Source organism: Alternaria ethzedia (genome assembly GCF_023757985.1).
Source record: "Alternaria ethzedia strain BMP 0044 chromosome Unknown scaffold_35, whole genome shotgun sequence".
In the NCBI taxonomy this organism is placed as follows: Eukaryota; Fungi; Ascomycota; class Dothideomycetes; order Pleosporales; family Pleosporaceae; genus Alternaria; species Alternaria ethzedia.
The window spans coordinates 88,034-109,060 of NW_026056228.1; the positions used below are offsets into that span (position 1 = coordinate 88,034).

At 53.3% G+C, this 21,027-nt stretch overlaps 10 protein-coding genes across 10 annotated transcripts; 5 read left to right on the forward strand and 5 right to left on the reverse strand.

The window, feature by feature from the left end:
• Positions 1-912: 912 nt before the first annotated feature.
• J4E87_009420 (uncharacterized protein) lies at positions 913-1,980 on the forward strand (the record flags this gene model as incomplete). The annotated part of the gene is made up of 1 exon (XM_049380997.1): positions 913-1,980. One exon carries the CDS (start codon positions 913-915, stop codon positions 1,978-1,980), a length of 1,068 nt encoding a protein of 355 aa, XP_049229218.1.
• A 178-nt stretch (positions 1,981-2,158) lies between these two features.
• On the reverse strand, positions 2,159-3,739 carry J4E87_009421 (uncharacterized protein; the record flags this gene model as incomplete). The annotated part of the gene is made up of 2 exons (XM_049380998.1): positions 2,159-3,625; positions 3,680-3,739. The coding sequence occupies 2 exons, from the start codon at positions 3,737-3,739 to the stop codon at positions 2,159-2,161; spliced, it is 1,527 nt and encodes a 508-aa protein (XP_049229219.1).
• A 763-nt stretch (positions 3,740-4,502) lies between these two features.
• Positions 4,503-5,594, forward strand: J4E87_009422 (uncharacterized protein; the record flags this gene model as incomplete). The annotated part of the gene is made up of 1 exon (XM_049380999.1): positions 4,503-5,594. The coding sequence occupies one exon, from the start codon at positions 4,503-4,505 to the stop codon at positions 5,592-5,594; it is 1,092 nt and encodes a 363-aa protein (XP_049229220.1).
• A 197-nt stretch (positions 5,595-5,791) lies between these two features.
• On the reverse strand, positions 5,792-6,678 carry J4E87_009423 (uncharacterized protein; the record flags this gene model as incomplete). Its single annotated transcript, XM_049381000.1, has 3 exons — positions 5,792-5,864; positions 5,917-6,502; positions 6,555-6,678. 3 exons carry the CDS (start codon positions 6,676-6,678, stop codon positions 5,792-5,794), a joined length of 783 nt encoding a protein of 260 aa, XP_049229221.1.
• Positions 6,679-7,018: 340 nt separating this feature from the next.
• On the reverse strand, positions 7,019-7,965 carry J4E87_009424 (uncharacterized protein; the record flags this gene model as incomplete). The annotated part of the gene is made up of 2 exons (XM_049381001.1): positions 7,019-7,770; positions 7,848-7,965. 2 exons carry the CDS (start codon positions 7,963-7,965, stop codon positions 7,019-7,021), a joined length of 870 nt encoding a protein of 289 aa, XP_049229222.1.
• Positions 7,966-8,975: 1,010 nt separating this feature from the next.
• Positions 8,976-9,915, reverse strand: J4E87_009425 (uncharacterized protein; the record flags this gene model as incomplete). Its single annotated transcript, XM_049381002.1, has 2 exons — positions 8,976-9,009; positions 9,092-9,915. 2 exons carry the CDS (start codon positions 9,913-9,915, stop codon positions 8,976-8,978), a joined length of 858 nt encoding a protein of 285 aa, XP_049229223.1.
• A 1,517-nt stretch (positions 9,916-11,432) lies between these two features.
• Positions 11,433-12,007, forward strand: J4E87_009426 (uncharacterized protein; the record flags this gene model as incomplete). The annotated part of the gene is made up of 3 exons (XM_049381003.1): positions 11,433-11,465; positions 11,520-11,633; positions 11,693-12,007. 3 exons carry the CDS (start codon positions 11,433-11,435, stop codon positions 12,005-12,007), a joined length of 462 nt encoding a protein of 153 aa, XP_049229224.1.
• A 1,301-nt stretch (positions 12,008-13,308) lies between these two features.
• On the forward strand, positions 13,309-16,533 carry J4E87_009427 (uncharacterized protein; the record flags this gene model as incomplete). Its single annotated transcript, XM_049381004.1, has 1 exon — positions 13,309-16,533. The coding sequence occupies one exon, from the start codon at positions 13,309-13,311 to the stop codon at positions 16,531-16,533; it is 3,225 nt and encodes a 1,074-aa protein (XP_049229225.1).
• A 713-nt stretch (positions 16,534-17,246) lies between these two features.
• On the forward strand, positions 17,247-18,262 carry HPT1 (hypoxanthine-guanine phosphoribosyltransferase; the record flags this gene model as incomplete). The annotated part of the gene is made up of 4 exons (XM_049381005.1): positions 17,247-17,279; positions 17,530-17,636; positions 17,715-18,143; positions 18,211-18,262. The coding sequence occupies 4 exons, from the start codon at positions 17,247-17,249 to the stop codon at positions 18,260-18,262; spliced, it is 621 nt and encodes a 206-aa protein (XP_049229226.1).
• A 451-nt stretch (positions 18,263-18,713) lies between these two features.
• On the reverse strand, positions 18,714-20,487 carry J4E87_009429 (uncharacterized protein; the record flags this gene model as incomplete). The annotated part of the gene is made up of 2 exons (XM_049381006.1): positions 18,714-19,575; positions 19,688-20,487. 2 exons carry the CDS (start codon positions 20,485-20,487, stop codon positions 18,714-18,716), a joined length of 1,662 nt encoding a protein of 553 aa, XP_049229227.1.
• Between the last annotated feature and the right edge of the window lie 540 nt (positions 20,488-21,027).

Genomic DNA, 21,027 nt, shown 5'->3' on the forward strand with positions numbered 1-21,027 from the left:
ACCCATCCCCTCCATCCAACTGCACACACTCACGACAACTCCATCACCTAGCGCACATACTGCACTAATGAGGATGCATCTGCAGGGCCCGAGGAATATTTCGGGGTAGTAAGAGGAATTCGCGAACGAGTACTGAACTGCTGCAGACAGATTGCCGAAAGAAACGTATGTCGCGTCGCGATGTGCCTCTTACCACGTTTCACGCCAAGCCATTGTAGATCTGTCGAAACGAGCCAAACACTTCATGTCAACCACTCAAACACCAAGTACTTCGATGCGAACCCACAAAACCAAGGGTCTTTGGTCCGGGAGCTATGATCCGATTCGCTGCTCTTGCTGCAACACCCGAGACACCACAGCCCGGAGAACCATGTGCCTACCACGTCAAACAAAGTATTGACCAAGCTTTCTCAAACGCGAGATAAGCTTTTCTTGACTACGGCGCTTATAGGATACAGCCGCGACTAATACGTTCAGTAGTCTATTTCTGTACCGGCACACGTTGTTTCCTTTGTCGCCTGCATAGCCTCACCCTGTTTGAGCCTTGGCGGCTATCCCGTCCTGGTGCGCAGGAGATCCATATCGGACACGAATATTGCCGAACACGTGTGGCGCGACGTGAACTGCTTTAGTTGGCTATCCACATCAAAGAAGTTTGTGGTGCAGCGCGAATGTCAGATGGGAATAGTGGGACAGGGTGGGAGGCTAAGTCAAGGAAGAGCTGCATCCGTTGACCTGGGCACCCAGAGACGATACGAGGGGACGGTTCATGTATAACAACAAACATGTGCCTTAGGCTTCAGAGTATCACCTCAAATCCCTTGTTTCGTTTCCAGTATTCTGTCTGATATACGTCTTCCTCCCCTGCACCGATCACTCAAGTCTCATTCATTCATCCAACCACCACACAACATGCGCTTCTCAATAATACCGACCGCAGGCCTCCTAATTACCTTGGCATCCGCAGCACCACTCACGAAGCGCGACTACTCTCCCTTCCCACTAGTAAACGGCTTCCCAAACCCCTCCCAAGAAGCCGTTCTCCAAATCCAAAAAGACGGCCACGGCACCCTACCCAACGGGCCTCCACCACCCACCCTCAGCCCCGATGGCACCACAAACCTCAAGCTAATCGCGCTCAACGAACTCTTCGAAGTAGCCTTTTTTACCGAACTGATGAGTAACGTCACGAACAAACTCCCCGGCTACGACCTCGGCGACCGCCAAGGCTACATAATCGAATCCCTCAAAGCCATCGTAAATCAAGAGGAAATGCACGTCCTCAACGCCAACGACGCGTTGAAACACTTCAACAATGCCCCAATCGAAGGCTGCAAATACAATTTCCCCGTCGTCGACTACGAAGGTGCCATCGCTCTCGCAGCAACGTTTACAGACCTCGTCCTCGGCACTTTACAAGAAGTATCCGAACTCTTCGCCCGCTCCCAAGATTTCGGTCTGGTACACGCAGTAGCATCCGTAATAGGAAATGAAGGCTCACAAGAAGGTTTCTTCCGCGCGGAGCAGAAGAAGCGGCCAAGCGCCCAACCCTTCCTCACATCCTCATCCCGCGATTTCGCATTCACTGCTATCCAAGAATTCGTCGTGGAGGGCAGTTGTCCGAACATCAACACCATTCCACTGAAGCGCTTCAAGCCTCTGGCGGTTGAAACAAAAGATATCAAAGCTGAAACTCAAAACATCAAATTCTCGTTCTCGATGAAGGACGCGGGTATGTTTGAGATTGATATGCTCAAGTTGGTTTGGATTAATGGGCAGAATGTACCCGTTGTCAAGGCGCTGCGGAATTTGGAGATGAAAGATGATAGGGTTATGTTTGAGGCGGAGTTTCCGTTTGAGGAGTTTGTTATGGAGGGGTTGACGATTGCGGCGGTGACGATGGGGGCGGATGCTTTTGCGGGGGCGGGGGAGGTTGCTGAGAAGACGGTGTTTGGACCGGGGATTATTGAGCTGGATTGAGTGGTGCGGTGGGGCTTTTTTGTGTGCATAGCGATGGTGTTGGTTTTTACGCAGAGGATAGTGGTTCTGGTGTGTAGATAATTGTAATGTCTTGTGTAGCTCGTCTAAAGCCCTTTATACCCCCTCATTAATGCCTTTCACTTGAATTTTCGACCGCCCAGATCGCCTAGACTTCCCTTCACAACTCACTCATAGGCTTCGCCAGCAAAGTCCTAAAATCAACCGTTTCCCTAAAACTCTTCAAAAACTCTCTCATCGTACTCGGCAATTTCGGTTTATGCCAAGTCCGCATGATGCTCATTATGTACTCCTCATCAGGCACCCGATTTCTATTCAAATAGAACAGCGAATTACCTAATGGCATCCAAATAGCCATGATACCCGTCACACCGAATTGTTCCTGGAGGAAGTAGTCGACTGACTTCATAATCATGCGGGCAAACGGTCGAGGGTGCGGGCGATCGGGATGCGAAAGTGAGGTATCGGTGTAAAGATTGATGCCGCTTGCGACATCGAGGGTGGAGTATAGGAAGAGGGCTGTCAACCAGTAGCGTACTGTGACACAAGCAATGTCTATGCTGGGAAAGGTGATTGGCGTTGCGTTGCTAACAATCTCGGGTGTGTAGATGGCGTTCGCTTCTGCATTGACCCAAGCTTCAAGCTCGAAATGGAGTGTCCAGCATTTTGCTATGGTGTATACTTGCAAACCTTCTCTTTCTTGCTCGCTCAGATTTCCGAATTGTAACTTGTCTATAGCGCCCAGAAGCTCGGGTATACCGCAGAGGATGTCGATGAGAACGTCGTCGGATGACTTGGTCCGCCCTTTCCAAGGTATCGTCTTCCACTCTTCCTCGTTGAGTATGGTTGGCTTCCTGCCGCGGATGGCAGGACCAAGCAGTCGGTATCTTGCATTAGTGAAGAGCCTATGCGCTGCGTCGTTTTCCGCGAAGATCTCCGGACCACGGCTGACTATCATAGCTAGCTCGCCTTCACAGTGACTGAGCCAGCTTTTCGCCTGGTTGGTCGTATTCGGTTCCGCGCCGAACAGCATATCGAAGAGAGCCATGACTCGCGGTACAACAAGTAGTGATTCGCTACTCGCTCGAGCAGGGTTTTGTAAAGCCACGGCTGTTTCCTTGAGCGCTTTCCCATACAGTGTCCTTCCTTGCCGCGTGAGAGCTTCGTTATCCGAAGTTACCCCAAGCTGTGTTATGCCAACTGCCAGAGCAGCCATCTGTAATGCTTCATCGCGCGTGCTAAGCAAGGGAAGCAAGCTAACAAACTCCTTTGCGTCTGTGTTGGTGGTGTGGATTACGCCCTGCGGGTTGTACATATTCAAGAAAGTCGCCATAGTCTTCTCGCTGTAAGCGGATCTCGCGAGCGCATCGGGCAGCATGATTGGTATCGACATGGAACATGGTTTCTGTGTTCCTGGAGTCGATACAGGGTTGAATTGCATTATCTGCATGCCTTGCCGAGGTGGCTGTCCGGGAGACTTCTCAGGCGTCGCATGGCGTCCTAATTTTGGTGCAGAACGGGTAGGTCCGCTTCCTTTTTGGTAGATGAAGATGCGGTCCGAGTCGTAGCCTCCGCATGCTATCCCGCGTTCTTTGCATTGACCGCACTCAGGCTGGACTAGATCGCACTAAAACACATCAGCTTCACGTCTTGGGTGTTGCTCGTAGGCGCTCGCACTTACGCCCTTCTTTCTTTTTCGGCACGTCACGCAGCCTTTGGAGCGTCCTGGAACTCCCACCATCTCGTAAAGTTAGAGTTGACGCATGCACGATGGATTTCGTCCGCTGTCACTCCTGTTCAGCGCAGAATGTTCCCTATATGGACATACATCGTCTGCCTGCTAGCGTAACGGTAAAGAAGCGCAATCTCGTAGGGCTGTGAAGCGCCTGTAGTAGCTGTAGGGCTAGCTATTGATTGGTGCGCATTTGTCTATGACGACGGTCGAAATGCTTGGGAGGTGGCTTGTATGACTTCCACGTTGTTAAGCATCAGGCGTTCCACTATGTCATCTCAATCAACCAATGACAGTCTCTCACGCGTTACCCTTTTCAGTTGATTCTGCGACAACTCGCGCTGCTGCAGAGGGGCCCCAGCTTTCACCGCAGAAAACTCGGGGTAGATCGAAGTAGCCATGCGATATCTTGATTACCATTGCGATCTCATCGAAGCCTCCCTCATCGGCCAAGAATCTTCTGTCGCATGGGGGACCCTTTGCGGGGTCACTGCGCGCTGGGTACCTTCCGCTGACAAAACGTCTTCTCCTGCATACGAGCGCGAAATGTTCTCAACGCGGCATGGTGATCGTCTGCACAGTGTGTGGTCAACTGGTATAACATGAAGCCAAATCTCTCTCGAAGATGGCATACAATCAGCAACAATCATCACCTCGACTACCTTCAATCAACTGCTACCTCAAGCACTACAAATAAATCGTCTCCATCAACTACACTACCACTACCTACCAAACCACACTCCTCTCCAGGGTTTCGACATCAACCACCAAAATGGTCGACTCAGCACCCACCCCCAACTTCTTCACCAAACGCATAATTCACCCCCTCGGCTTCACAAAAACCTACAACTTCTTCCTCTACTTCATTTTCGGCGGCGCACTCATCGGCTTCGCCCTAGCCCGCCTCTCCTACCTCGACTTCTCGCGCAACTTCTGCCCCTCTTCCGGCCCCAGCTCCAGCGGCAACGGCGCCGCACCAGGAGAATGCTACTACTACCTCAACTTCAGCCAGTACAAAATCGGAATCCTTCTGCATCTCGCTGGCGTGCTACCGGCTAGTCTGCTCGCTGTGCTGCAATTCACGCCGTTTATTCGAAAGAGGTGGATTATCGTTCATCGCATCGGCGGGTACGCTGCACTCCTGCTGTACATCGTCGGTCTCGTTGGGGCACTGATGATTGCGCGACATGCATTCGGCGGCGGGCTCGATGTACAGGCTTGGGTTGGGCTCGCTGGACTGGCATCGCTGGGCTGCTTCATCGTCAGCTACATCAACGTCAAGAGACTGCAGATTGAGCAGCATAGAGCATGGATGCTGCGAGGCTGGTTCTACGCCGGCAGCATCATCACGACTCGACTTGTCATGATCATCGCCGCGCAGGTCATTGCTAAGCAAAACTACCACGTCGTCTGGTCCTGCGCAAAGCTCGCTGCAACAGTTGCCAGCAACGTGGATCTAGCGTCTTCGTACCCTGCTTGCGCGGCTTTTGTCAACGGCACGGATCTAGAGGCTGTCTCCAGCGTCGCAGCGACGTTTGCGGTGGGAGGTCCGGAAAATACTGGGGCTGCGCTGAATGCGGCGTTTGGTATGGCGTTGTGGGTGTCGTTCGCGCTGCACGCTTTTGGTGTAGAGGTCTACTTGCAGCTTACCCCCAAGGAAGCGCAGCGGTTGAGGCAGATCAGTTATCAGAGGCAGTTGGAGGCTGGTATGCGCAACCCGGGCTCTGCGGGTCTTACGGCGGATCGCTTGGGGGATGCGGAGAAGTGGGTTCCGGCAGAGACCAAGGAAAAGACCAAAGAAGATGGTGCGAGCATGGCGAGGACTGAGTCGACCGATTCCAGCGCTGATTTCCGGGTGTTTTAGAATAGCGTACAGCATTTTGTTTTTCGATTAGAGTGAAATTCCGGGAGCAAGGCGTTAAAAAAGTCGTTTGTGTAGACCATTAGTTTATAATTTATAGAATCATTCAAAACTTCGTTCCCGAGTTTTCTTTTTGGCGATATCGATAATTCATCATTCATCATGTCTAGCGATCCAACATCACCATCCGACCAGACCGCTCACCAAGGCAGCTGAAGAGGAGTAGACAGCTTGCTCTTCGGCCCCAACACAGGTTCAGCAGTACCAATATCACTACATTCCATATTAGCTCACTTCCACATATCTCAGATCAACAACAACTTACCCAGGTCCCCTCGGCGCCCAATACTGTCCAGTATGACTAATATCAAACGTCTCAATCCACTCCACCAGGCTCTCCGCCGCGACCTCAGGTTCAACCGCCCCTCCTTCATCCCAGAACTTATCAAAGCCCACATTACGAGTCATTTCCGTCCGCATGAAGCCCGGATGAACGGAGACAACCGCAATGCCCCTATCTTTCAAATCTATGCTCAACAACTTCATGCACATGTTGAGTGCTGCCTTGCTAGCATGGTGACCGTAGTTGCCGCCGCCTTCAGATTCGTGTCGCAGTGTTATACTGCCGCTTTCGGATGAGACGAAGACGATCTTGGAGGCGGAGGAGAGGAGCGTGCTGTTGTAGTTTGCGAGGGCGGTAACGAGGATGGTGGGGCCGATGGCGCAGGTGGTGTACATGCGCTGTTGCGCGGAGAACGAGGGCTCCTTAAGCGATTCTGTCTTAAAGTATCCTGCTGTTATGATGACGATGTCCAGATGTGGTATGTGGTTTGATTCAAGAAAGTGGACGAGATCGCTGCCGACGTGTGGGGATTCGAGATCGACGTTGGGGATGTATGTTATGTTGCTTGCTAGAATGGGTTAGTCCAATAGAGCATCTCCAAGGAGTAGGAATTCGCCTACTGTTCTCTGGAGGCTCTGACGCCCTCGCGGTCGCTAGAACATGGTTGTTCGCGTCTGCTGCGTATTTTTGTACGATGCTCGCACCAAGGCCGCGCGTTGCGCCTACAACGAGTATGGTAGGCATCTTGGTGGTAGGAATGAAAGAACGAATGCTTTGAGATCATGAATAGAAGTCGAAGAGGTGAGATACAGGTCTTTGGATAAAGGATTCCAATGACGTAGGTGTGTGTTACACAAGTGTGAGATTGCGCTAAGATAAGGACGCGTCCCGAGGTCGCGTCAAGAAAGAACGCTCACCTTCCTGTAGCTCCGCTTCAAGATTCGGCTGAATGCATAGTAAGATTCCTGGGCTACCTTAAACCGGGTGCCCTTGTCAACACAGTCTGGTCATCAACTGAGAGAGAACCAAAAACCTGTCAAAACCAAGTAACCCAGAAGTCTACATGACCACAGGAATGTGCTCTCTACGTACCAACCTCAAAAGCCCCCTCGACCAACCCCCAAAATTCCTCAACAATCTCCTTCTGCCCCTCTCCTCCTCTAACCGCCATGTACCTCTGCCCCTCCACCTTCGGGTCCCAATTACCCGGATTCGCATCCACCATAATGCCGCCCGCCTCTTTCAAGATAACCCACCCGGCACAAACATCCCACGCCCAACATCCGGCCTCCCAATAAACATCCAACCCACCACTCGCCACACCACACAGATTGAGCGCCGCAGAACCAAACGACCGCAGTCCATGCACCATACCCCCGCCATTCTCTTTTGTAGCAGCGAGCTTCTTAAAAGTTTCGCTCTTGACCTTGAAATCATTCCCACTCCTATCACTGCCCCACTCCACCGCAACAAGACAACTGCTCAAGCCATCCAACCTCGTCGGCTCGCTCAGCGGCAGTCTCGTCGTCTCATTCAAGTATGCACCCTGTCCCTTGATCGCTGAGTACAGCGTTTGTGTAAACGGGTTGTAAACGATTCCCACCACCGGCTCCCGGTTTATGGCGAGCCCCAAAGAGATGCTGACGTAGGGGTAGCGGTGGACGAAGTTTGTGGTACCGTCAATGGGGTCGCATATGAAGGTGGGGTCGGCGGAGAGGGTGTCGCCTGGCTTGTAGGTTTCTTCGCCCATGAAGGCGTAATCTGGGTATTTCGTGGAGAGGGAGGTGGAGATGAGGGCTTCGACTGCGCGGTCGGTTTCGGTTACTAGGTCGACAGCTGTGGGGTGAGGAGGGTTAGTATGGGAGGTTTTCTGTGGATTGAATCGGGTTCTGGGATGATGAGGTGCTACGTACAGTTCTTCTTTGAGCCTGAGCCTTGTGTTGTGGGTGTTGCGGAGGTGATGCGCGAGCCGGCTTGTTTGGCGATGGTGATCATGAAGTCGTGGACTTCTTTGAGGTTTACGTCGGCCATGCTGATTGTGTTTGTCGTCTTCCTCGACGGCTTCTGTTGTGGGGAGAGAGAATTGAGGTTTGGAATGTTAGTGGAGAATGCTGAAGCTGTGTTATGTTGTGTTGTATAGCTCCCAACCGCCAGAGCTACCTAACTACCCCTCGGTGGGGCAGCAGCGGGATGCAGGGCCCGCCACGTGGGGAAACGGCGGCCTCCAGCGGATGGCATTGCGATGTTTACCCTAGTTTCGATCCAAAGATAGAGAACCTCATACTGTGAAGAAACTAAACCAATTTGCAGTCTACATCAGCATGAAGTCAACGTAGCATATGTGTAGTCGTGAAGGGCGAAGGGAAAGAGAACATATCAAACATCACATCAACATCAAAACAAAATATAGCGGCGGCAAAGTTGATTTCTCATTACCACCACCGCTCCAGATCCTCCACAGCAAGTCTTCCATTCCAAGCGGTCCGGACCAATTAGTCACCGCATCGGACACGTCTCCACCAGAGAGCGGTGTCCTCCAGCACGATGTCTTCCTAATCCACGCAGCACCAATGCGTCATGAAAATGAATGTCCCCTTCTTATTCCCTTTGATATGTTCGTACAACAAGCCTTGATTCCCAAAAGCACAAAACAAAGGAAACGCAGTTTCGTCGTCGTCGAGTACTCCTCTCTGCAAGCAGAGAAGGGGGAAATAGGTTCGTTGATGTTGTTTGTTCGTTGGAATTAAGGGCCAAGGGGGGACGCGATGGGGGTAAGCAAACTCCACTAGTTAAAGAGAGCGAGCAAGATGAGATAAAGATGAGTTGGGATGATACAACGGTACGCCGAGGGAAAGCAGGGAGAATGGGTATTACTCCATGTTTTTGTGATTGTTTTCACGTTTTGTCGCGGGTCGGCAATTTGGGGTGTGCGAGCGGAGTGTGGTTTGGCAACTTGGTGTGTACTCCGGTGTTGTATGCGAGTGTGTGTTTGTTTGCGGGTGTTACGGTGACGGGTAAGTGGGTGTGCGAATCAGAGGTCTTTAGATGGTCCTGGGAGTGCCGCGGGCGCTGGCGCTGCGTGTTTGTCAGTATGAAATTAACATCACGGGGAAACACAGTTTGCAGGAACTGAACAGGAAAGATGCGCAAGGCGTACCTCGCGTCCACAAGATCATCGACATGATTGCACATAGCCACGAACAGGTCAAAGAACAGTTTTCCCCCCATCTCCATCTCCATCTGCATGGTGCCACTACGCTTGAAAGTTTTCCGACTGCGGATAATCAGAGCGAGGTAATGAGCGCGCAGCCGCGAGTCGCTGTCCGGCGTGTTCTCGTACGCGTAGCGTGCGCTGCGCAAGATGGTTCCGACCTCGATCCCGCTCTGCAGGCCCTGCTTGCGCAAAGAGAGCTTCTTGAGCTCTTCGAGGCCGTAACTATCGGCTGCGCAGTACACGGCTGTGTCGCGCAGAATGACGTCGCCTACGCCGGAGTGGAAAAAGGTTGGCTCGACGGCGGCCGCGCGGTCGCCGGTTTTGTTTGGGTCGGGTGAGGCAACTGCACCTTCGAGCATCCAGGTTTGGCGTCGCTTGTCGTGGACAAGGCGCGGGTAGTAGTCACCTTTGTACAGGTACTCGAGGATGCAGCTGAAAATCTCAGGTTCCTCCGTGGGCAGATCGATGCGGCGGTTAGCGGATTCGAAGAACTGGCCCCGCAGCAGTTCAGCAAAGTACGGGGAATGACAGAGGACGTCTTCGTGCGCGGCGAACAGTCGCTGGTCGGAACCAACGATCACTGTCACAATGGCAGAGGTGAGCGATGGTGACCCACCGTCCATCATTGGACTGTCCTTGCGCGCATCCAGCTTCTCGACCATCACCTTCTGCTTGGACGCATCGCGGAACGATCTCTTCGGCTGTTTGGTAATCTTGCCTGAGCGGTCTTTCTCCTTCGAGCTAGCGAAAGAGCGTTTGCCGAACATGTTGACCGAAGAGCGGAATCGAAGTAGCGAGCGACGAAGTTTCTCGTAAAGAGTGGACAGGTTAGTGACGCAGCAGCAAGTAAGAGAAATGGAGCTCCGGAAACTCTCAGATTTCGCAAACCTTTCGGGAGAGAAAAGTCGTTGAAAATCCGAAGAGCTTAAGCGAGTCTACCAACACTGGTGGTGAAGATAAAGCACGCTTTGGTTGTCGAACTCAAGCTTGTCGTGAGGCGTAAAGGCTGAAGATTGTGGGGTTGCGGCCTGTTAAATACTGGCGATGCCAAGTCGCCGCCCCTGTCGCCTGGGACAACTAGCGCTGGCACGCTGGGCTGTGTCACGCAGAGTGTTATCGCTATTCGCCAATTGCTGCATGCGAGCTGCAGTAGATATCAGGCTGCGAGGCGCCATCATTGATTGTTGTGAGTGCTCATTCGAGGCTTTCCCAAACATGGAAGACGATGGATTTCTGGCTCGAGGAGTGACGATAAGCGAGTATCAACGGCAAGCGGTATGACGTTGGACCTAGCAACGTCAATATGGAGCGCAGAAATAAGTTAGCATGGGCAGGGAAGTTGTGTTTGAATTCATAGCCGTTTTGATCGGGCCGTCAGGTGTGCGCGTCGCGTCTCTGTCGCGATGTAACGTGATCTGGGTGTTGGGCAGTTGGTGACTCACAACAAAAGTGAGTGTGCCTATGAGATGAGCCCAATTTCCAGTCTTGCAGCCCTGCATAGCGCATAAGTTTAGGAAGACGTCCTCCGACGGAGACAGAACCTAGAAGTAAGTTCGGAGCTCCGAAGTATAATGCAGCGCTTATGCGCTATGATGGTGCGTGAAAGCGTGAAAGCCTGCCTGCGTGCCTGTCGCAAGCTGTCGTTGCTGTCAGGCCCAAGCTGAAACACGATAGCTTGTCAAGCGGTCAAAACCACGTGTTCTAGACGGATCGCGAGGATGTGCAGTCTCGGAGATATACGTGCGGTATGGACCGGGGCGGCTTGATAAGATATCAGGACGGGGGTGCACCTTGATGTTCGGCACTCGCGAATGAGGCACCAGAACCGAGACGAGTGTTCCTTGGTGATGGTATGACGTCGTCACGTTGCTCGAACGTCAAGTGGAGTCCCAACGTGTCGCAGACATCTTTTGAAGAGAGACAGAGATGTAACTGGCAACGTGTGAATGCTAGCGTGATCCTGCTACCAGAACGTGTGCAGGCGATCGTCTACCGGGCCGCGTGCGGAGCTTTGACTAAGGAATCGAGGTCCCTCGTCATCCATAGGCAACTTTCCCCACATCTACAACCCTCTTTTCACGTCAATCACCTGCCACTGCACTGCATCCGCCTACCCACGAGCGCAGTTACGGTGTTGCAGTCTATCCTTACTCTCCGCACTTCCTTTACCTGTGCACCAGCTTCTGCCTGGCTACTTAACTACACCGCCTACCCCGGTGCAGTCCCAGAGTCTCTTGCACGAGACAGCCTAACCTACAAACAACTCACTCAACCAACCGTAAACATGAGCACCGGAGCGAAGAAGCGTATTATGAAGGCAAGCCACTATATGGAGGCCGGCGCAGAAGTTATCATACTAACCGGGCCACAGGAGTACGGCGAGTGCATGGCTGACACACCGCCGGGTATGAAGATCAACTTCGACGAGCAGAACATGACCAAGTGGGAGGTGTTGATGGACGGGCCAGCCCAGTCGGCGTACGCTGTAGGTTTGATCCATGCGCCCTCCGTGCGGCGTGGGTAGCGCTTGCTAACAGCCTGCAGGGCGGCCACTTCAAGCTCGAGATTACCTTCCCGACCGAATACCCCTTCAAGCCACCCGTCGTCAGCTTCCGAACCAAGATCTACCACCCCAACGTCAGCAACGACGACAAGGGGTCCATGTGCCTGGGTCTGCTGCGCGCTGACGAGTGGAAGCCGCCAAACAAGGTGGTGTCCGTCCTGCGCCTCATCCAGACGCTGCTCATCGAGCCCAACCCCGACGACGCCATCGAGCCGTCCATTGCCAACGAGTACCGGGAGAACCGCAAGGAGTTTGAGAAGAACGTAAAGGACTGGGTCAAGCGCTATGCCAAGTGAGGGGTCACGGGTCCTCTACCGGCCAGGCGGATATGGGCATCGATTAGAGTAGGCAGTCGCACAGGGCCCGTCGGATACATATTGCATCTTTGGCGTTCGGCGAAATTTGCACGCGGACGGAACACGTCTTGACCGGTGTGGGCGAAGAAGCATCCAATGTTTTGCAGATCGCGATGCATCCGCAGCTTAGGTAGGCATCGGGCGATTATGCAGGGTAGACTTACTCGGGCTCGCCAAATAAGATGAGTGCAACCGCAACATGTCGTCATGTCCCAATCTCCCAGCGTCGTCTGTGCCAGTGCTGTAGAAGCGAGCCGCAGGGCAGGACAAGGGGGAGCCTGGGAAATTCCTTCTCGAAGCCCGCAACAGGCTTCGACGCCTAGTGCACTTCCCAACTGAGATTGCTGCGTGCTTAGCTGTCAGCTGTCCAAGTTTATTCTCTATGCGAGTGGTGCTCGAGCGCAGTGCTGGCAGCGAGTGCAGGGCCAAGCTAGCGAGTCAAGCGCAACAAAGCGTGTGGCACGCGCCTCGCAAGTGTTCCAGCAAAGCAAATAGTGCATTCATGTAATCCGAGAGAGCCGGCCAACATGTGTGATGGCTGCGAGGACTTGTCGCCAGGGCACAAGACCGACTAGACAAGGCCGTCGACGGTGTATTGCTTCGTGATGACTGCACCCGGGCTGAATATCCCCGGCACCTCTGATAGGCCGGGAGCGCGTCAATTTCGCGAATTCCTGCTCGAGGCGGCGGGCGGTCGGTACCTGTTGCAGCGCTTATGCAACTCTCCTAATTTGTGCCGTTGCATGTCAGAGTAACGAACTCCTCTGACACGCCCGCTGAGGTCCACCAAGCTCCTACCGGCCCGCGACCTCCCAGCCTACAGGAATCGGGGATGAGGGAAGCGCCGCGTCTTGGCAGCGACTCAGTGAACGGACGGATCCAGGCGCGGGAGCTGAAGGAGACTTTCCTGCTACACGTTGCAGGCACCCATCCCTCACCACCGTCTGATTGCACCGCGCCAGTGCCGCACGTCACGTTCCTTATCCTTCGCATGCCCTCATTCTTTACCTGACCCCATTCACACCCAGAGCTCTGAAGCTCCCCACGTCGACCCGCCGCCGCGCCCCCAGAGCAGGCCTCCACCACCCAACCAACGCCCATTCACGATAATTCTCACATCCACACCTGCGCTGCACCCGAGAATGTTACCGCGAATTTCAACCTCCGAGCTGTCCTGTTCCCCGGTCGAATGAGCGCCCGTCCCGCCGACGCCCACCACACCCGCACCCCTTCACCACGCCATGGGCGACGCTCTCCTACGTGTCGCTACAGGCGTCTCTCCAGCAGCCGAGCCGGAGCCATACGTCCCCTACCGCTCTCCCACGGCGGAATACACGCCACCGACATCGCCCCAGCCACAGCTCCCGTATGCGGCGAGAAGAGGCTTTGGAGCGCACCGGGCCAAGCACCCAGCTGAGCTCCAGATGGACACAGCAGACGCGCCACTCTACGAGCGGCCCGCCTACAGCCCGTCACCTGCAGACAGCCCGACCCTTCCGCTTGCAGCACTGCCTTCCCCCGGCTTTCCCCAGCGCCATCGCGCTCCTTCCCTACTTCGCCATGCCGCCGTCCCTCCCCCTCCCAACGGCGTGCAAGCGGGAATGGCATCTGCCCCAATGTCCCCCATAATGGCTCCTGCCATGGCCCGCCAGGACAGCGGCCCTCGCTCGCCTGACCTCCGCGCTATTTTCAACCCGCTCGCCAGCAATCCCGTCAATTCGACCGGGCCGTCATGGGACTCTTCCAACGAAGACCTGTCTGGCTCACCCAGCTCCCCTCTAAGGCCCCGTGGAATGACCAACTCTTCGCAAAATTTCCATCCAACACCGCCTCTGAGATCCGTGACCTCGATCCCCGACTACGCCCAATACCGAGGCAACGAACGCTCCAATCTATCCGGCACCTACAAGCCGAACAGAGGTGTTCCGAACTGGTCCCACACTGACTACTACCCTCCCCCACCTCGACCGTTTCGTGGCGAGGAGCCACGGGCCAGTTTCAGATCCGGTTGGACCAATGCGTCTTCCAGTGTACTCGAGACTAGTGGCACGGAAAGAAGCAGTATTGTCACTGCACGGAGCTCCATCGCCAGTGATCGACACAACAGCGTCTATTCCCGGGATCCATCGAGAGATCGCCTGGAACGCCTTCGGGAACGCGACGGTTCCCCGGAAACTATACTGACTTCAGAAATCGCCGAGGAAGATGAGAATCTAGACGCCGTTGGTGATGTGTTAGATTCATATTACTACGATGAAGAAGATGAGGAGCGTAGTCCTATCATGGAGCAGGATGAACGAGACATGCACAGCCCCTCGCCAGCAGGTCTTGACGCGGAACTCCCCGAGCTGTCGCAAACGCCCTCTCGCGATTTTGATTCCCTGGACTCCTTTCAATCGAATGAAAGCCTCAAGCAATGGGATGATCGGACACGACTTTCAACGCACAGTAAACTTGGACGTAACGCGGATTCGAAGGAGCTGTTGACAATTCGTCCTCCTTCCGGCTCGGATGTGGACGAGGTATACAACCTCGATCCGACAGAGCGAAAGGCGCTGCGAATCGAATTACTGCCCTCGGTACAAGTGAGCCCGTTCCAGGCCGCATACACCCCACGAACAATCGAGGCCGCAACGCAACAGTCCAGAAAGAAGCGATCGAGCACAGTGAAACGAACAAGTGAAGAAGCACCGAGGCGTGTGTCTGTCACACTGCAAGCTCTTGCTCTCAGAACCACGGAAGCCAAGGGCCACCGCTCGAGTAGATCGATGGGTAGCCGCTCGCAGCTAGACCATATCCGTCGTGATATTTCCAATCTTCCACAACTGCCCCCAAGTCGGTCGCGAATGTCGCGCCAGGATTGGGCCAACATCGAAGCTTACTCCAAGCGACACAGCAAGAGACCAAGCGTCCCTCGCACTTTTTCCAGTGAATCTCTTGCCAGTTCCCATGTTCCTCAATCTCCGCCTATGCAAAGATCTGAGCCGCTCCCTGAGCTGGACGAAGACGAGGCTATTCCTCGTCGCGCTTCCACGAGTGTCTTCGACCGAAAAAGCGCACTGTTCGATCTTGGCATGATGTCTCAGCTCACGACAGCCAAGAGCAAGCCCGAGTCCCCAAGAGGCCCTACATTGGCACCTCCCAGCCAAATCCCCACCGTAATACCTGGCCTGCGAAAGACGGCTGCCCCTACCGAGAGAGATCGCTATGGATTCAAGAAAGCTTCCGATAAGATCAACGTGCAGGAGTACAACGCATGGGCTTCCAAATACGAAGACCACATCTCCCGCCGGAGAGGCAAATGGATTTCCTTGATGGCTAAGCAAGGTCTGTCAACGAATGAGCCTACTAGGTTCCCTGAAATGTGCGAGAAGGTCAAGCGCTATGCTCGCAAGGGCTACCCTCCTGAGTGGAGAGGTGCCATGTGGTGGTACTATTCTGGTGGCCAACATGTGCTTGCGCGAAAGGAAAATGTAGGCTTGTACAAGTCTCTGGTAGCTCGTGTCAACCGTGATGAGCTCAACAAAGACGACAAAGATGCCATTGAGCGCGATCTTGACAGGACATTCCCCGACAACATCCACTTCCGCCCGGAAGCAGCGACTGATCTACTGGATGGCGAGTCTGACGACGAACCAGTGTTGATCCAGGACCTGCGCGAAGTCCTATCTTGCTTCGCCCTGAACAACCCCAATATTGGTTACTGCCAGTCGCTCAACTTCATCGCCGGCCTTCTTCTATTGTTCCTGAAGCAGGACAAGGAGAAGGTCTTCATCCTTCTCACAATCATCACGCAAAATCATCTGCCTGGTGCTCACGCTCGCAGCTTGGCAAACACCGAGGTCAATGTCCTGATGATGTTGATCAAGGACTACCTGCCAAAGGTATGGGCATCAATCAACGACACCGATCTCATCAACAGCGGCGCCGGCTCCAACGCTCACCCCAACTCCAAGTTCCAACGCCAGCCCACAGTGGCCCTTTCTTGCACTTCCTGGTTCATGAGCATCTTCGTTGGTGTTCTGCCAATCGAAACGGTACTCCGCGTTTGGGACGCCTTTCTCTATGAAGGACCCCGTGCCCTTTACCGCTACGCCCTTGCCATCTTCAAGCTGGGTGAACCAGAAATCAAAAAGTACCGTCCTGGCGATGGCGAGATCTTCATGGCAGTCCAGACACTGCCCAGACGTTGCCTCGACCCCAACATCCTGCACGACCTGGCGTTCGTGAAGAAGGGGTTCGGCAACCTGTCACAGAACGTCATTGACCAAAAGCGCATGTTCTGGCGTGAACAGAACATCCTGGCGCACCAGACTTCGGTCAAAACCACAAACGGTCGGCGAATGCTTACCGTACCACAAGAAGAAGATGAAGACGACGATCGGGACAGCCTCAGGAAGGCCATGGGCATGAACCGCCTGCGCCGTCGCGCATCCCGCAAGTTCCGCCAAATGGGCATCAAGTGAAGGAGCCAGACTTCTCTCCGCCCACACCATCAACAAAGAATCAGTCAACCAACTGAACGTTCAGCACGAGTCCAACGTTTCTCGGCCGTGCCTTTCTCACTTACATATACGTTTGCAGCGTTTTATCTCCTCATCGTCCGGCGTTTTACCAAAAAAGAGAAGGTGGTCTATCTGGGTTACTTTGCTTTACCTTCTTGTATAATAATCACGATATACCCTTTTTGCGGGCGGAAGCTTTTCAACTTGAACGAAGGATTGTAGAGAGCTAGAAGGGATGGAGACGGGAGTGCTTGTCGCAAGCATAGCATCGCATCAGATGGACGTGCTTTTTGTTGGGTAATGGTTACGATGTTATGACCCTCATCAGTCAATCAATATACCCTGTTCGTCCTGCTTAGAAATACTTCGACTTTGCTGTATCTGCTTGCTGTGGATGAAGACCTGCTGCGGAAGGGTCCACGAACCAGCGCGCGCATGTGAATCACAACTACGTTTCACCTGATTGGCCCAGGACCAGATTGCGGGGCACTAATCCCCCACCATAGATTTTCGGCGTACGCCGCTCTAGCCTTGCCTACCTAAGTAGGTAACCATTTCTTGACTCTCCCGCGGGCGGACAGACTTTTTTTTTGCAAAAACAATTCCACACCTCCGTTCAACTTTGATTACACTCTTTACGCCTTGGAGATATTATCCAGAATACTACCGCGAAAATGGTCGAGAAGGTTTACGTCACATACAACCAGGTACGTTCTTTCGAGGTCCAATGTTACACATGCGATCAGACACCCCGCGCACGCACGCGCGTGAGGTGTCTCTGTGTCACCACGATTTTTACGACGCGAGGCTGGTGTCGCGCCATGCAGATGTTGCAGAAAGCGATGCTAGAGACTCAGTTCGTATCGTATCCATGCGACCACGACAATCGAACCCTTGCGCAACACGAAGCAGCAAACAAAGCACAAAGTCCACAGCTAACAACCCCCCTCCGCACAGGTGCACAAGCTGTGCCAAGAAGCCGCAGACCAAATCCTCAATGACTTCAAGCCCAACCTCATGATCGCCATCGGCGGCGGCGGCTACGTCCCCGCGCGCATCCTCCGGTATTTATATCCCCAAACCCCACACACACAAACACTGTACATACCAGACACACAAGAACTAACATACTTGTTTGACAGATCCTTCCTCAAGCGCTCAAACAGCCCCAACATCCCCATCCAAGCCATCGGCCTCTCCCTCTACGAAACCCTGCCCACAACCACAGACAAAGACGTCGAGACCCCGGGAACAAAAGTAACCCGCACACAATGGCTCGACCTGTCTTCTCTCGAGATGGCGAATCTGATTGGCAAGAACGTGCTTATCGTCGATGAGGTCGACGACACGCGCACGACGCTGGAATACGCAGTCAGGGAGTTGGAGAAGGATGTGGAGGCTGCGGTCAAGAAGCTTGGAAGGGAGGGCGAGAAGACGAATTTCAGTATTTTTGTCCTGCATAATAAGGATAAGGCGAAGAAGGGGGCGTTGCCGCAGGAGATTCTCAAGGGGAGGTATAGTGCGGCGAGGACGGTGGGGGATGTTTGGATTTGTTATCCTTGGGAGGCTACGTATGTCTTCTTCGCTCTCTTTTTACCTTTTCCATATGGTTTGGGATAAGTGCTAACAGTGATTTAGTGACATCGACGAGCATGACCGTCTTTCGAGGGAGCAGGAGGGCAAGCAATAGCTAGTCGTGTTTGTGTCTGCATCTGAGGAAGGATACGAGGGAGATTACGACAACGATGAAAGAGAAAAGTCTGCGTGACACTTACGGCATTCGATCGGTAGCATTTAACGGACGGATGGGATATACTGGAGTTTGAATGGATTGGATAGCAAGAATAGATATTGAATGAGCGAATGACTTGACATGAATGATCGTGCCAATCTAACGGGTTTACCATTTCACAGTTCAGATTCGTTATCGGTCATGGTCGACTGGTTGGTGAAGAGTTGATTGTAGTAGAGGTTTTGGATGCTATGGCGTGCGAGGTATGAGATATGGAGCAGGGTAATCTGGGTGCAGTAGAGAATTCGGAGTTGGTCAGCGTCCTGTTGTATGGAAAGTTACTAGGGTTTGCTAGAATCCCTATCGCAATTCCAAAGTTTGCGACACATACACTACTATATCTCAATGACTAGTCAGATTCTGAACGTAATGAAAGCTCCTGCCTCCGTCGTTCCAGCTCCGGCCCCCAGATCTCCTTTACACGGGCATATGGCCGAGACTGTAGCCACCCCTTGTAATGCGGTTGATCGAACCAAGTATCCAAACCCTTCAACACCTCAAGCTCTCCCTGATCAAAGAACGATCCACTCTCCTGTGGTTTCCTCCCCTCATCGTCGTCGTCGAAGCAGAGTATGTAGAATCTATTTCCCGCGTTTCTGATAACATAGTTTTCGTTCATAACAACGGGTGCGTTGATATCGAGATCGAGTGACTCGTCGTCTGTTGATTCAGACACGATGGGCTTGTAGGCTCTGCCGTTACTGGCGTCCTCAACCGCATTCATATCATGTTTGTCGGCTTTCCGGTCCATAAGCGCAATCGTGTCACGCATTTCGCCTTCGACGTCTCCGTCCCAGAATGCGGCATAGCATGTGTCCTTCCACCACGCCATGGCACCGTTGGTATCTGAGTATTCGGGGTGTTCGTAAAGCCGGGAACCCTCCCATACACTCATGTCCATTTCTTCTTCGTTGAATCGCACTAGGAAGGATGACTTGCCGTTGGTGTCTCGCATGACTATCGACAGTATGTTCTGCTTGTCGTCGACTGGGACAAAGGTGTTTGGATCACGGGAAAAATACGAGAGAGAAGTTACCCCGTGGAGGTTTGCGTGGTGTGTGCTGAGACACTCCCCGCTGTATGTGTAGCGACCGAACGCGAAGAACTGTTGGTGGAAAGGAACGTCATTGTTACGTGCGGCATTGGCAAATAAGATGATTGTCTGGGTCGCGGGCTGTATGATAGGAGCAATGCCAAGGGATTCGTTCTCGCTAGACTCTGATTAGCTTTACGTGCAAAGAATGCATAGAGTATCCCAGTGTTGGTGGATTCCTTGGCTTCAAAGGATACGAGCACCGCTCAGCAACCCCAGAGATTACTTACACGACATCTGTCCCCCAGAACATGTTACCGGGTTCGAATTTAATATCGAAGGATCTTCCACGCTGGGAGTCGTATTCCCAGATATACACCGATGCAAAACCGGAGTCGATATGATAACATGCGACAGTGCGCTCTCGACAGGCAACGCTGGCGAAATAGTTGTTGTTTGGTACTCTGAACTTCTTGCAACCGCGTTTGCCATGCAATTCGTGAACGTAGCAGATGTTCGCCCAGGTTGTTAGCGCCACAATCTCATTAGATACGAAGACGTCCTCAATTCGTTCACGGCCTTCGCCACCCAGAAAGCGAAGATCCCATGTAGCTAGATCGAGGACGCAAACATTTCGCGATCGGTTTTCTGGAGTGAAGGTTAGGCTTTGCCAGATGAGACTGTTTCCTGCTAAATAGATATCATCTATACTGTCTTCGGGTTTTATCTTGTAGACTTTGCGCGGCTTGCCGGAACGAAAGGCATGGATCTTGCGGGCTTTCTTCTGACACAGAGCGTGGTCGGCATCTTGGAAGTTGACAGTACCTTGGTACCAACTGTCGAGGCTTGCTTTGATCACGTGTAAGCTCTGAAGAGTGTGATTCCATCGTCTTGAGACACTTTGCAAGCGGTAAGGAGCAGCAACGTCTAAATGCGAGAACACCTGTGCCACTAGCTCAACGGGTAGATTGCCGATGACGTCGAATTGGAAGGTACGACTACTTGTCGTGGCGTGGAGTGTCCTCCATTCATATGGCGATAATTCCGCTGTTAGAGCCGTGAGTGCCTTTTCTCTCTCATGTACATGCATGCGTCGAAACGCGTCGATGAAGTCGGTAGCCATGCTGCTTTTTCTGCCGATCAAAGGCAGGGCTATCAATAGGATGGCGACTCGCCACCCGAGCGGTCGGTGACAGACTGGTGCGGTGACGGCAGGTGGTAGCGTCGGGGTAAAGCTAACGTTCTGCGTTGACGGCACCTGGGTTGGGCTGGGGAAAGTCGGTCGAGGCTGACTCGAAGGAAGGTTGGTGGTTGACGTTTATCCAAGGAGGTCTGTGCGTGTAGGCTGCCTGCAGACCCTGGACCCTCCCCTGGCTTACACCACGCGTGAAAGCCGAGGATGGCGCAGATGCTCGCGAGTCGTACTAGCAATGTTTGACCATGGGCAAGGGAGTCAGTCGGCTTCAACTGCCCGGCAGCATTTGAGGCAACTCTGGCGAAGGTTCGGTATTCTAGTCTGTGCCACTGCCCTTCCGCATCCGCAGCCGCATCACGGGCACTCGGGAGGAGCATAGGCATATGAGGCGCATTATATGCTGACCCCGCAGCAGAAACAGTTCGCGTTATAGTG